Raw genomic sequence first — 15,278 nt, 5'->3', positions numbered from 1 at the left:
CCCTGTCTCCCAGCATGTTCCTGCTTGGAAATGTTCAATTTAAACTTCCCCCTTCACTTTTAAAGTACCTGGTGCAATTATTAAACACTTAATGATTGTCTTCATCACAACATGTGCTTCATTTCTCAAAAGTCATGGAATGCTGCTGAACCTACTCTGCCTAGGCTTGTACACAGTTCACTATAGCACACATTTAAATATCTCCCAGAAAAAACAAATTCCAGATGGGCAAAAATGTTCAGTGAGGCGTTGCTGTGCCTTAGTTTTACTTTGTGTCTTCATACATGCAACATTTAAAACCAAAAATTAAATAGGCCACAATCAAGTGCCAGATTTAATAAACTCTCTTTATTTACATACAAATACATGTACACATATGTTCTGTATATGTACACATATTTAAGTGTATATACATACATGGTTTCCACATACTCTACAATAAATAGCATGTAGGGTTTTCTTTTAATTGCCTACAGTGCTGAGTAAAAACACATGGCAATAAAATCATGGCTTACAGCTAAGTTACAAAAGCACCAACCACTGAACTCATAGCAATAAATCCAAGCTCATGTACAGCTGGGGCGAGGACACGCTATACAGAATACAAAGTAGACCAACTTGTTGGAATTGACAGGAATAGGCAAACTAAAAAAACATCATTATAGGCCAGGAGAGACTCTGTATGAAATAAGACGAAGGAAAACATTTAGATTATTGATCAAACTAAACCACACATTTAAATTTGTCACTTAAAGAGAAAAATCACCCAGTTACTCCTGTATTTTTAACAGAGTAATTTTTTTTTTGTATGAGTCTTTACCAAGGAAATCAGAATTAATCTCATGAGTGAGTCCTTCCAGCTGCCATAGTCACTTGTCTGTGTGCACATCACCAGAGTATTTCAACAGTACTTTATTTAAGCTGTGTGTAACTCCTTGAACCCTTGTTCGAGCCTGATTGGGGGCAATCAGCACCTCCTCAGCCAGCTCCTTCCACAGGCCCTGTGACATCGAGAGAGCAAATTGGCAGCAGCAGCCGATCAATCCCCAGGGAAAGCACAGGGGATGGTGCTGGAACCTGCGTGCCCAGAGCCAACCACTCCTGAGTGCAGTGGGTCAACACCTGGTGAAGCACAACCACGGCTGGACCCTCCCCTGCTGTAACTGCAGTGCAGGGAGCTGGTTCTGCACTAGGGGAGAGTCTGGCTGAGTATTTGTGTTAACAGTTTCAAACCTGCTTTATGAGGTGGAGGTGCATAGATTTTCATTGTTCTCTCTCTGTCATGGCTGATACTTTGACATAAGTTGTGCAGTGCAGAGCTAAGGGAACAACTGGTGCCAAGAAGGAGAAAGCTGCTTGTTCAGGTATCATCCTTGTGCTGTGATGTGTTTTCCTTGCTGCACTTTAATGCTTGGGGGCTAGATAGCAAAATAATTGCTGCCTTTGCCTGGAAGCCAGCCCCTGGTACAGTTCAGACTTCAGAGAATCACAGAATGGTTTGGGTTGGAACGAATCTTAAAGATCATCCAGTTCTAAGCCTCCCTACCATGGGCAGGGGAACCTTCCACTAGACCAGCTTGACTTAAACAAAGATTATCTTTTTCCCAGGTATTTACAGATTCTCTGTTGCTGCAAAACTAATACTGGGCTGTGCTTGTGTGAGAGGAATCAAACCCAGTGGTGGGCACAGGAGGAAGGAATGTACACCACACGTGCACACCTGTGGGGTCTAATAAACTAAAGCTCATTGAGGTCTAATTACATCATTGCATATCCATGGGTAGGAAGCCTGAAGGAAGAACTACTCACTCCTCACTTCAATGAACACCTACAGCTACTACAACTCATAAAAATGCAGATTTCTTTCCTTTTTTTTCAAAGAATTAGCACTTCCTCTTAGTTTTTAGACTTGACTACTTGAGCCCTCTGTGTAACATTCTTCATGGTATCAGTGGGAGAGCTGTTTATTTGAAATATGAGCAGCTTCGAGGCTGCTTTGTCATTTGTTCTTTCTATTGTCATCTAAAGTTCCCAAAGGAAATAGGACCTGCTAAGTGCTGTCCAGTTCAAGTAAAAGACAACCCCTCTGCCATGGAGTTTTTTAAAAAGTGATTTTTAAGATCAACGTTCATTACAGACATAATTTTGTTTGATTTTTGTCACGTGCCTGCCTGGCAGTTCCCTTACGAATGACGAGAGAGCTAAAATGCAACAGCCTCAAATGAAAACGATTGTTACATAAACAGCTGGATTAGTTACGATACAGCACGAACACAGCTACAGTTTTTAGAGACTTTTTAACCTGATAGGAAAACATATTCTTCTCCAAAAGGTTAACGGGAATGCTCATTTTTGCAACTGACCCCCCGGCCCCAGGCTGGGTCAGCCGGAGGACAGGTATGGTGTCTCGCTGTGGTAGTTGTAGTCGGGACAGACCTTCTGCACCAGTTTGTAATCTACGCTGTAGAAAGCGATGTAAATGCAGATGACTTTGAAGGGTTTGGAGCACAACCAGGAGACATGGCTTTGGGTCTGCTCTTGATAGCAGATCTTGGAAGGGTCAAAGTTGCACAAGGCAGTTTTTTTAGCGCGGTCTGTTTTCTCGTACTCGATGCGGCAGTTGAAGGACTTGGACTCCTTGGTCTCCAGCGTGGACTGTGGAGATGGTTCAAACTCGACCACTTTGGAAGGTGGCACCAGGCTGACAGAAACATTGCCCAGACCCGTGGAGTTATGTCGGAAATAAACGCTGAAGGTTCCATTGCCGTGATCGACGATTTTCCCCGTGATCAGGAGGTTCAGCTTTACAGTTTTGATGTTGGAGTGGAAGTCGCCCCATCCAAACATTTTCTTGAATTTCCCAGTTTTTACTATAGGTCTGCGTTTAGTTCGAGCCAGAGATTCCTGAACCTCCGTGATGTTGGACAACCAATCCCAAAAGTTTTCTATGCTGTCTGAGTAGGATACCTGGCCGTGTTTCAGCACTGGAGATGGCTTAACAAAGAGGCGTAAAGGGTTGATGATCCTGGAATGGACCACGTTGTCCACCAGTGTCTCTGCAGCATCCTTGTCTTCCCAGTCCAGCACGTCCGCGGCTTGTACGACCCGACTGGTGTCACAGAACACCTGCTCCGAAACAGAAAGGGAGAGCAGTGTGAAGGGTGGAGACAAAGCAGCCAGGACACAGAAGGAGCCATTAATATTTATTTTTATATCCATAGGGTCTGAATCAGTCACCTGGACCACTGTAATGAGTAATTTCTACTGCCCTATGAAAGTTCAAGGATTTTTCTCAAATCAGCTTATGGAAGATGCAAAAACCTCAATAGGAGCCAACCACAGGGACAAATGGATAAACCTCTGAACAGGTTGATGGCCCCATGCTCAAGAGATTTGTTAGATGAATACCTGACTGAGAAAAGTGGAAACCCTGAAGACTAAAGTGGCCCCTCTGCTAAAAGATGGAGTGAAACAGAACAGCAGGATTTTCCAGTCCCTTCCTTTCTCTTCCCACAACCTTCCAGCTGCTTTAGGCTTAAAATCCTGTTCTGCTGGTGTAATTGTCTCCTAAACTGTTTATTGCACATTTGTCTTTTCTGGTGTTGCTTTTCCCATTTGATCCAAACTTAGTCTGCACGTTTGTGCCCATAGTTTGACACAGAGAACACGGCCCTATTTTGGTGTGCTGGTTTCAGCTGCTCAGCTGCCTGTGCTAAGCACGGCCCAGCCTTCCAGAAGTGCTGAGCATTCCCAGCCACACAGCACAGCTCAGTTTTAAGATCAGTGAAGAGGCCAAGCTGAGTCTGCAATCAGAAGGCAAAACCTCCTTCTGGTAGTGATAGAATGGCCTTAAGATTTCAGAGTCAAACACACAGGTCTCAGTAAAATTCCAACTCAGTGCAGACACACATTTCCCAGATGTGTTCTTCCTGTTCTCTCTGGCAGAGAAGCCCTGTTGGAAATGCAGAACTCGAGTGTATGATCCAGAGGTCAGATGCAAGATCTGTTTCAACAGGATAGAAATGATCATCTGACTTTTTAGCTCCTTTAAATCTTGAGTAGAAGCTTTGGAGAAAGTGTTTTTAGGGTCTGTTCTGTTTAGAACTGCCTTACACCATTGTCCTAATGTACAAAAGAAAAACTTTTTTAGCTGCAACTATTTCTACAAAATGTGTGAACAGATCAAAGAGACGCTTAAAATGGGAAGAAGAAAGGACACTGTTGTCCTGCCCATGTCCCTGGTGACAAACTGCTGCTGGCCCCTGGCAAAATGCACCTCCTCATCACCGATTTGACAGTGCCAGGATCCAGGTGGTGGATCCCAGTATAACTAATGCAGGGATGGGGTTTTCACTCTCCAGCGGCAACATTACAGGGTGGAAGTTTGCCTAAAGCAGCCAAAACGTGGAACACACATGGAATGTGTGGGGTGGAATTTTGTGCTTCCTGTCTCATGAGGGAAACCTCAATGCTGGGCTTGTTTTTCCCTCTGCTCCTGATCCCAAAGGGTCTCCTACACCTCTGGCTCCTCACAGGGGAGGGTTCTGTTTTTACAATATCCAGCTGTTATCTCTATAAACTGCATTTTTTCATTTCATCATCTGGCAAAGATTAGAAACTCCAAAGCCCCTAATCTTCACTGGGGCCTGCTCTGCAGCAATAGGGTCCAAACCAGAGCCCAAACCCACTACCACATGTCCTTCCTGATCACCCCCAATGCAGTAATTAAGATGAAATGTGGAACAGCAGCAACATTCACTTTAAATGTTGAAAGGTGACCATCACTATTGCTAAATCATAAAATCACAGAATGGTTTGGGTTGGAACGGATCTTAAAGATCATTCAGTTCCAAACCCCTGCCATGGGCAGGGACACCTTCCAACCTGGCCTTGGACACTTCTAGGAACCTGTTCCAGTGCCTCATCACCCTCACAGTAAAGAATTTCTTCCTAATAACCAGTCTAAACCTGCCCTCCTTCAGCTTAAGGCCATTCCACTCGCCCTATCTCTTATTTTTTACTAGAAATAAATCCATGGCTGGGTGGAAATGCAGTGGGCCAGGTGCATCTCTGCAGAAATACATTATTTCCTTCTTCAGATTAAAAGCGGGGGAAGAAAAGACAACAGTGATCACTCTCAGCCCGAGACCTTGTATGTCAACTTTTTGCCTCTATCTTATATTTTTTTATGGCTAAGCTACGAACCCGGGGAAATAGGAGATTCTAATGGAAACAGTGACAGATGCTGATCTGTACCAGGCCAAATAGCACTGCCATAATGATGCTGGGGGAAACATCACTTCTGCTGTGATGGAAAGCTCCTGGTGAAGCTCTGTCATGTTTATGTGTGGTTCTTCAGCCACTCTTAAGACTGTCACCAGCCCAGGATCAGCTGTGTGATGATGAGAACACTGGCCATCCCCACTGCCAGGGAAATCACTCCCCTGCTGCAGAGAACTGACTCTACTCTGTTCACATGAAGCAAGAAGTGCTGCACACGTTCACCCATCCCAAACCTGACCTGAGGCCTTGACAAGCACAAAGAAGAGACTTTTCTGCCGCATTTCTAGATTGCAGCTGGGCCCAGGGGCCTGGCAGTGCTGGAATACCAGAAACTTTCCTCATTTGCATGGCTAAATGAAATGCTATTTAAAATGCTAATGACCACTCAAACCATGGGCACCTACAGCTGGCATTGCTGTTAGTAACTGAGTCAGAGGGAAAAGTGGTTGGGTATTTTAAGGTGAAATTTATGGAAAGGAAGCTGTTCAGTTCACAGGGGATTCTGGCTTTGCTGGTGTCTGCACCCAGCTCTGACTGTCCTCTGGCAAGGGCACAAGAACACCCTCAAATATCCTTCAGGGCTACTTGTCTTCTGCAATGCTTATTGAAATCCCTGCAATGGCTCTTTGGCTTTTTTCCCCTGGCCTTTTATGAGGAGATCCAGAGGACACTGAGCCATGTGCTCAGTGTATGTCTCTTCTGGGGGCTCTCACACCAGATGAGATGGCAGAGCGCTGCTTTCCCAGGAGCGCCTTGCTGAAGGCTCTGATAGGAAAAGAAGAAATATGTGGATATAGGGTTGGGGATGGCTGAAGGGTGGGAAACATTAACACATGCTAAAGCCAGGCAGGCTTGCCACATCAATAACGTATCAGGACACAAGTATTTCAAGACCATGATGGTGAAATCACAGAATTGCACCTTGCTAGACTACTGCTACTTTTATTTATGTATGTGTTACACCAAGTGAGGTTTACTCATGGGATAATGAAATGCACCCCTGAAGCTACAGTGAGCCGGGCTATTTCATGTGGCAACAAAACAGCTTTCATAACACAGGAAAGTGAAATCATTGATGAATTGAATTATAAGGATGTAATACTCCTGTTTAAGGCCCAGACAGCAATCCCTAGGCACTTCAGAAAGCTGTATCTTACTTGAGTATTTTTTTTCTCCTCTTGCCCAAAGTATTTTGCAAGGCTGTGGGATTCTCCAGTCTTGCACAGCCTTAATTCTTGACTCTGCTCCATCCTAGTGCTGTCTTGTTCCAGTGATTTCATTACAGGGCTGAGATTCAGGAGCTGACAGAGCTGTCAGCGCCGAGGGCTGTGGGGAAGGGACCTCGTGGCTCGGGGTGGTAAATTGGTTGTGTTTTGCAAATATTCAGTAAAAAAAGAGCTTAACAAAGAACTGCCCGTTTCTGCTCAGTGCCCACCGCAGCAGCAGGAGCGAGGGGACACTGTTCAGAGACGTGAATAATGTTTGTGCTTTTGTAATGTAAAACCTTTGTGGCGTGTAGTTTTTTTTCCTGTTTTGAATAAAGCTTTCTGCAATATAAGAGAACCCGACTCTAACACTCGCTTTTCCCAAGGCCCTTCCCTCAGTGGCTGCATTTTGCTGTTAGTGAGGAAGGGCCGATGGCTTTGTTCAGCTGTTTATTCACATTGGTTAGCAATTTCCGGGCAATAAAAAAAATCTGTATTAAAAGAATGCAGCACATGCTGGAAAAAACGACTTCCTCAGCATCTTTCAATTTCACTATAATGCATTGCTATAGTGAAAAATATTGCTGGTAGGGTATTTGAAAAATACCAGCTTAGGGAAGTTAGTGTATCCATTTAAACAGATGGCGATTGCTGGAGTTCTCCTCTGCTGCACCGGTGTTTTCCCATTCCCTCCAAACCATCAATTTCCAAAGAGAAAACACCTAATCTTTTTCCCTATTACAGAGGCTGTAAAATGGCACCCAGTTACCCTAAAATTTCCATTAGCCTGTAGATATTTTCCAGTAAGAAACACAGTCTTGGCCCCATCCACAGCGCGTCTGTTTTCTTTCGCTGCGTAAATGTCGAGAACAGCTCAAATCAGTGTGGTGTGGTTTATATTTATGGGGTTTTAAACGTCAAACCTTTGGTACTTCCTGTGCCCTCCTCTAAAAGACGGTGATTGCTCTTCAAATCTCCCCCTTCCATGCACTATCCTGACCAAGATAGAGCAGCACAGGGTTAAATAACATTCCCTGTGAGCTATTTTTGAGAAATGAGCTGACACTGATGAGACACTGGTATCAGCAAATGCTCTATTTTCTCTATTTGCCCAAATTTGGGTTCATTTGGAACTCACTCCGGTGCCTTTCTCTGTAGGCAAGGCACTAAATAAAAGCAGGTGTCCCCATGCAAGAGTTAATAGTTCTGGTGCTTTGGGAATTTTATCCAGGTTATTCATCAATCACCAGCAATCATTCCTTTAGCTTCACCCCTGCCAGGAATCATTTAAAAACTCTTGGCAATTAGCTGAAATGAGTTGGTCTGCTGGAATAAACAGCTCTGAAGCACCATTCTGCTGCTCACTGGGAGCTTTTTATCCCACTGCTGGAGAGGAGGGCTACCACCATCCCTCCAGCCCCCAGTTTCACCAGGGAAAAACTCACAGTGGGGGAGGATTCCAGTGGTCTCCTCACTCTCTGCTGCTTCCATGCCCAAGTGTCCCATGGGTTTACACTTGTGTCCCCTCTGCGGCAGGACAGGGCACCTCTCTGGGTTCCCTGTGCTGATTTTGGAGCCTCACAGGCCAAGATAATGTGGCCCCAACAAGTGACTGCACAAAAGCCCCAGTTTGAAGGGGGGTGTGTGGCAGGGAAGAGAAATAACTCTGCTTTATCGGTTTGAAAATTCAGTGATTTCAACACATTTATCAAATTTTAAATAATTTATGTCTTGACAGGGCTTATCAATTTTGCAAAGCACACACATTAACCAGATACAATGATCTCATATTAGCTTTTTCAGCATCTTACACTGGAGCCCAGAAATATTAATAAAAACTCAGCCCATCATCAATTAAATGGAAAAAACCATAAAATTGTGTTCCATTATAGTATTTTAGTCTTTTTTTCCCCCCAAGAAAATGATGACAGGCTCTAATAATTCATCACAACAAGCTGATCTTGAACTTTACTGATTATTAAATTTTTTTTTCAAAGACAGAGGCTGTGGAGGGTTTTATGGCTGTGGATGTGACTGCTGTCAGGAATGCTGCGAGGAATTTGGGAGTTAAGCAACATCTTTCAGCAGGACTGTGTAAGAGTGCCACATTTTTTCCATCCAGTCACAGCATTATTTTTCAGGATGCTGTGGAACTGCTTTGCAATGAAGCCAAAAGACCGAGCTGGATGTGGCTTGGAGCAATCTGGTCTGGTGAAATGTGTTCCTGCCCATCCACGGCCCGGGGTTGGAATGAGGAGCTTTAAGATCCCTTCCAACCCAAACCCTTCTGTGATTCTACCAAGCACTGAGCTGCTGGTGGGGTGGTGGGATGTGAATATCCAGAAGAGAGGCTGAACCCTGTAACTGAGGATGCCCTCACTCCTCAGGCACCCAAAATGCCTTTCTAGGTTCTACAGCCTCCTCCCTGCTAAACTGCAAGTAAATGAACACTAGCAGGTTCTTGTACCTGTTTTTCTCTCTTCTGGGGCAATGACTAACTCTTCTGAACATTCTTGTGCAAAGATGAAATTAAGCCACAGATTCAGAGTTCATTTGTTTGATTTCTGTTTCATTTTGAACCGGATGATACAGAGGGACTGTGGGGTTCAGCGTGCCAAATCCAGCAAAGATATCCATTATGGGAGTCAGGGGTGTTGATCTCTAGCTGGACAGTGGCAGAGTACTCAGACTTCTCAAAGTCCCCCAGACAAGTTAGGAAGCTCAAAATTCAGAAATCTTTAAATGCTATTGCAACTTTCTTTCACTCAGGGAAGGTAGTCAGAAATCCTCTGTTCAATAACTAACAGAATTGGATTATTTTAACAATTTTACCCAAACTTGTATAGTTAAAAATAAAATGAGAAGATGCTTCAGCAGAAAAGAAAGCCTTCAGGATTGAACCTTGCAGCCCATTACATTTTCTGCTTGTAAACAGAATCAATGGATCATTAAGGCTGGAAAAGACCTCTGAGATCATTGAGTACAACCTGTGACTGAACACCACCATTTCCATCAGACCATGGCACTGAGTGCCACATCCAGGTTTCCCTAAACACTTCCAAGGATGGTAACTCCACCATCTTCCTGGGCAACCTATTCCAGTGTCTAATCACCATTTCTGTGAAGAAATTCCCCTAATGTCCAACCTAAACCTCCCCTGGCACAGCTAATAACATGATCTCTTGTCCTGTTGCTGGTTTCCTGGGAGCAGAGCCCAGAGCCTCCTTTTTTCTAGGCTGAGCCCCCTGAGCTCCCTCAGCTGCTCCTGGTGCTCCAGATCTTTCCCCCAGCTCTGTTCCCTTCTCTGGACATGCTTCAATCCCTCACTATCCTTCCTGAATTGAGGGGCCCAGAACTGGACACAGCACTTGAGGCGTGGCCAGGGGTAGAATCAATGCCCTGGTCCTGCTGGCCACACCATTCCTGACACAGGCCAGGTGCCATTGGCCTTCTTGGCCACCTGGCCACACCTGGGCTCACCTTCAGCCAGACAGGGCCACTGAAAGGGGCTTTGCCATTCCTCCTCAAACCATCTGAGGGAGAAAGATCTCTGTCTACACCTGCATCCACATAAAGGCCAGCAAAGGTACAGGTAGAAATCTTTAGTTTAACAAGAATATGAGATAGATAACATCCAAACAACCCACAGACAAAAATACAAATCTAAAAGGGATATGTTGGGAGAAATTTCCAATCCCAGATACAATTTCATTGCATGTTTTTTAAACAGAATTGACAGTTCAAACTCAATGCCATATTTTACAGGGAAAAAACTCCCATTTTAAAATTCTCCAATTTGTGCAAGCAATCAAAATACTATTTTACTAAAACACCACTTCAGTAAAGAAACAAAACTGGGAGGAAGAAGCAGCAGAAGAAAAGAGTGAAAATTAAAAATAAAGCCTGCAAAGATTTCCTATTTCAAAACTGTGCCTTTTCACAACCCTGACAAGTAGTTTTAGGTTATCTGAAGTGTTCCCTCCAGCCACAATCGGATAAATTGCTTAGAGCATAGATTGCTTTTAAATTATATCCATGCATTGAATTGATCTACCTTTTTGCTGAGAGAACAGAAAATTTGTTCTGAGAAATGTTTCTTGCCAAATACGTGAACCAATTCTCTTCTTGAAGACTTTGACTCTTTGGGTTCCCCTCCCCCTGCCTTAAATCTAAATTAAAGACCTTTGAGATAAAAATTAGGTCTTTTTGTATGTTTGTTTGGGAGCAACTTTTAAAATTTTTTCTTAGATATCACTAAGTAGTTTTAGTTCTTTGCTGTATATGAGGCATTCTGAAAGGGTGGGGAAGTAACAGAAATTTAAACCTTTCTGTGAAGAATCTGAAAAAGTCTTGTATAAAAATATCAAAATGAGATACAATAGATACAGAAAACTTAGATTATTATTATATTAGCACCAAATAACCCACACTGATTCTCAAGTGGCTTTTTCAGTCACTCCATCCGTTTTCTTGAAATTCAGGCTGAATTCTCACAACCTATTTTGCACTGAGCTTCACTGGTACTACGGACACACGTAATGTCTTATGGTACTGAGATGTGCTTTTAGGGTGAAGATCTGGCATTTAGCTATTTTTAGCAGACATTTAGAAGACAATCCTATTCACCTGGAAATCCTGTGAGATGTGCCAGGTGTTTTCAATCTAAACTGAAAATGTCCTGCTTTGCAGGTGCAGCTCATGGAGTCATTTAGGTTGGAAAAGACTGTAAAAAACATCCAGTCCAACCACTGATCCGGCACTGCCAAGTCCCACTAAACCCTGTCCCTGAAAACCACAGCAGCTTGCAGGACCAAACCCCAGCCCAGCCTCCTGTTCCCGCAAAGGGAAGCAGGGATGCTCAGCCCCTCTGCCAAGCCGGCACCTGCCGACCAGCCAGCCGTCTGCTGAACTTTACAGTTAATAATCTCCCCTCCTGCTTATTTCCTTAATGCCTGGGAGATTTCGCTTTACGTTTGCCGGGATCAGTTCATTAAAATACTAATTTCAAGCGGTAATTATCTGTGTGTGAGCGCTGCCGGTGGAACCGGTGCTAGCACTGATACGCTCTCAGCTGCAGGAGACTTCCCAGATGCTCAGGTCCCTGGAAGCTCTGGGCAGGAGTCACCGTGGTGCTCAGCTGGAGCCTGGCTGGCAAAGATTTCTAGGGGAAAAATCTGTTTTAAAGAAATCTGTTTTAAGAATTACAGTTAAGCATGAAGGCTGTCTTGTGTGGCAGGGAAAGTGCATGAACAGAAAACTGCTGTATCTGTTCGAAATGAACCTGACTTTACTGAAGTTGTCATGAGATTTTTTTCATGCCTTGTAAAGTTTAAATTAAAAATCAATTATGGAAGAGCCCTTCATCTCCTCTCTGGAATTGTTTCATGTTTGGATGTGAACTCGGAGACCCCGATGACCTCCCTGTGCTAAATGCGACACAGCAAAGGCTGGTTTTCTCTCTTCCCACTCATGTGCAGTTATTCAATTTTTTACTGCATTATGAAGAGGAGAGTTTTAATAATCAAACCAGATTAAAAGAATGAAAGGATGCTCCTACGAGTTAGAAAGAGAGAAGCTGTGCACTTCTAGCAGATTTCAAGCTCTGTATTATTACAACGCGTAAGAGATGATTAACAAAGAAAAATATTACAGTTATCTACTTCCTTTGAGAGCTTAACTAATGAACCTCTACCAGCTGCTCTAGAAAAATCAGTAACACTATCACTATCAATTTCAAGACAAAGCACAGCTGACAGATGCTTGAAGTGATAAATCAGGCTGCTCAAGGATTAAAATAACAAGCCCCAAATGGCCTTTAAAAGACAAAGGTGCTGCAGTGAACTATTTTCAGCCACTTTGGATCCTGTCAAAAGTTAGATCACTGATACAATTATCTTGCAAAACAGTAATGACCAAAGTAATATGTTATGAAAAATCTAACAATGGTGATACTTGAGCCAGGATTTTGAAAAGAACGCGTTTGATAGTCATTTGTGCTTTTAATGGCAGAACTGAGAATGCCGTGCTTCCCTGAATACTTCTTCTGGGAATGAGTGATGAAAAGTGAGCACTGGGTAGCAGCATTAAATGTAACTGAATTGCATTCTTGTACATTTTAATTAATCTTTTTTAAAAGCAAGAAGTTACATTTTAATAGGCAATGAACACCATTATTTAAATCAAGCATAAGATTTTTGTGTTGCTTCACTGCAGACTGCATTTCCTAACAACCTGCCGGTTATGTGATGGAGATAAAGATCCCATTCCTGGAGAACAGCTTCCAAACGCCACTGCCTTTCATGGGAGACAACTGTAGCTAGGGGAGAGTGAACAGAAACGAATCCCAAGTTTCTGGGCTTTGCCCCAGCTGTCACAGTTTAGTGCATCTTGTCAGAGCGTGCACTTTTCCTAACCCTCAGCTGCATTAGGAAGGAAATACTGTTTAAAGCTTTAAAATGTGTTTTTCTGGCACCACTCTTGGGCTCAGGCAGGGTCACCACAGAGCTCAGTGTGGAAAGCTCCCAGTGGAAAAGAGCTGCCCTAAGCGCTTTTGGCACTGACGTCTCAGGAAAGCAGTGGTCACCCCAAGCTCCTTCTACAGAACCAGTTAACTGGCCCTATCCAGTGAATTCTTCCCAAATCCTCCTGCTGTTTGAAGGAAGTGTGTGGATGCATCCAAGAGTCCATCAGCTGGCCAGGGACAGGGGAGATTGACTAATACTCTCAGGTTAAAAGCTCTCTTCCAGAGAATACTTTTATTGTTTTCTTCAGGGATGATGTTTCTTCCTGGAAACCCTGCTGCCCACGTGCGCTGCCATTAATGCACCCTGAGCAGCACGGTCAGACCCAAGCTCTCGGGGCTGCTCAGTGCATCCACGGCATCTCCCTAAGAAAAATATTCCTGCTTCAAAGCTTTGTGACAGAAACACGTGGGAAGTGCAGGAGCAGGCTGGACTGGTACTGGCACGGAGGCACAGGGGGACCCACTGCTGCTCAAATGTTGTGAACCAGGCAGCCACGGGGCCATGATTGCTTTGGAAATGCAGCCCAGAGATGTGAGAGTCACACACTGGGGAGAAGCTCCTCCACTGACATCTCTTCAGTAAGACGGAGGCCCAGGAAAAGCCTGGCAGTGACCACCACCCCAGGACTGCACCAAAACCTTGCTGAGCAAGCCTGTTCTCACTGCCTTTCCCCACTTACTCCAGATGACAGCACAGGTTTGGGATGAAGGCCAGGCTGAGGGTTGTCCTCCTCCCCACCATGCAGCCAGTGTGGAGCTGCCTGTCCCTATGCCTGCTCACAGCTTGTGTCCTCCCTGCTGAATGTGTGGAAGGCCACAGCGGTTTTCTAAATTAAATTAAAATTCTTTTTCCTTTTCAAAGCACTTAGCTTGAGGTAGCACATGGGGGCACTTGGAGGTGTTTCACTGCTGCCTACACACACACATGCATGCTGCTTTCCTAAATGAATTACTCTCTTAAAGAAGAGAAAATCACTGACTGAGGCTGCATGATTATTAAGTTTTAAGGTGAAACAATATTAGCTTTTGCCTGGCATGAGTCAGCCACGCCTGCAGTCATTGTGTTCTTCATAATGGTGTACTAACAGTGACTTCATACTGTAAGGTCCTATTGAAACCAAATTTTAATCCCTTTTAATTTATTCAGCCATTTTGTGTGTCCCCAAGAATAGGAAAATCAGAATTCCTTTTTGGAAAAATCAAAATGACAGGTTTAAGACACTTTGAAAATGACAAGGTTCAAATCTGAAATCCAGTCATCATGTAAGTTTTAACAGAGCTTAATCAGAAGTTGGTCAGTCATCTGCCCTGATATAATAAATCCATGACTTGTGTTTAACAAAGGGAGACGAGTTTGACACCTAGATCGCCTGAATAATGTCACAACATGTGCCTGGTTTATTCCCTTGCAGGAATTTACCAAGATAATTAATATCTAAATCTTTGTAAATGCACTATAAGAACAGAAAGAGGATCTGAAGACAGAAAGGCTTAGATCAGATGAAAATGTTACATTCTAGCACAATAGGAGTTAATACAAATTGCTGTCATTTGCATGCAAAAATACAATTTCAAACCTATTTGCTCCACATCTGTATCAAACAGGAAGGGAGCATATTCAACACATCTTTACATTTTCCAATCTTTCTTTTACTGTGAATTACAGTGCACATAAACCCAAGTGTTAATTTGGTCTCATTTCACTATGCATTTAATGTATTCCAATTGGCATATAAAGAATAACATTTCCAGGTTGTGTAAAAGAACTGTACTAGCAGGGTGCTTGCAGTTGATGAAACAAGCCCTGACAGCAGATAAATCCAGGGGGGCTGAGGATGAGGGGATTGGCACTTTAGCATGTGGCTTTTAAGGCACATGTGTCTGAAACATCCCCCCAAAAATGTACAATCCTAGAAACATGGTAGGGGGAAGTGTTCTCTTCGGAGGTACACTAGTAGTGTTTCACAGGAAAAGCTGTATAAAAGCATAACCTGAAATAATCTCTCCTGTGTTAGCACAAATAATGAAAACTGGAATGCAAATATCCAGCTGGATCCCAAACCTGCAAAAACCCCAAAGGCCGGAACCTTTCAGTTTAGATAAGCCTCAGTGAGAAATCTCAGCTCTGTTGGCTTGTCTGTCTTCACTTAAAACAGAACTTTTTTTCCCCTCCTCAAAAGTTTAGATAATCATGGAATCACAGAATGGTTCGGATTGGAAGGGATCTTAAAGATCATCCTGTTCCAACCCTCAGCCATGGGCAGGGT

The 15,278-nt window shown here is 43.6% G+C and overlaps 1 protein-coding gene across 1 annotated transcript in view; it reads right to left on the bottom strand.

Annotated features, from left to right (window-relative positions):
• Window positions 1–328: 328 nt before the first annotated feature.
• NXPH2 (neurexophilin 2) overlaps window positions 329–15,278 on the bottom strand; it is a 35,167-nt gene continuing 20,217 nt past the window's right edge. The window contains exon 2 of the mRNA XM_014249221.2: window positions 329–3,126. Coding sequence (XP_014104696.1) covers window positions 2,383–3,126 — 744 coding nt within the window. The 3' untranslated portion in view covers window positions 329–2,382. The remainder of the gene's footprint in view (window positions 3,127–15,278) is intronic.

Source organism: Pseudopodoces humilis, chromosome 8 (genome assembly GCF_049639895.1).
Source record: "Pseudopodoces humilis isolate 2021_Gansu_Grassland_sample_001 chromosome 8, ASM4963989v1, whole genome shotgun sequence".
Taxonomy (NCBI): Eukaryota; Metazoa; Chordata; class Aves; order Passeriformes; family Paridae; genus Pseudopodoces; species Pseudopodoces humilis.
The sequence above is the reverse complement of the archived record's forward strand: the minus strand, read 5'-3'. Positions and strand labels throughout refer to the sequence as shown.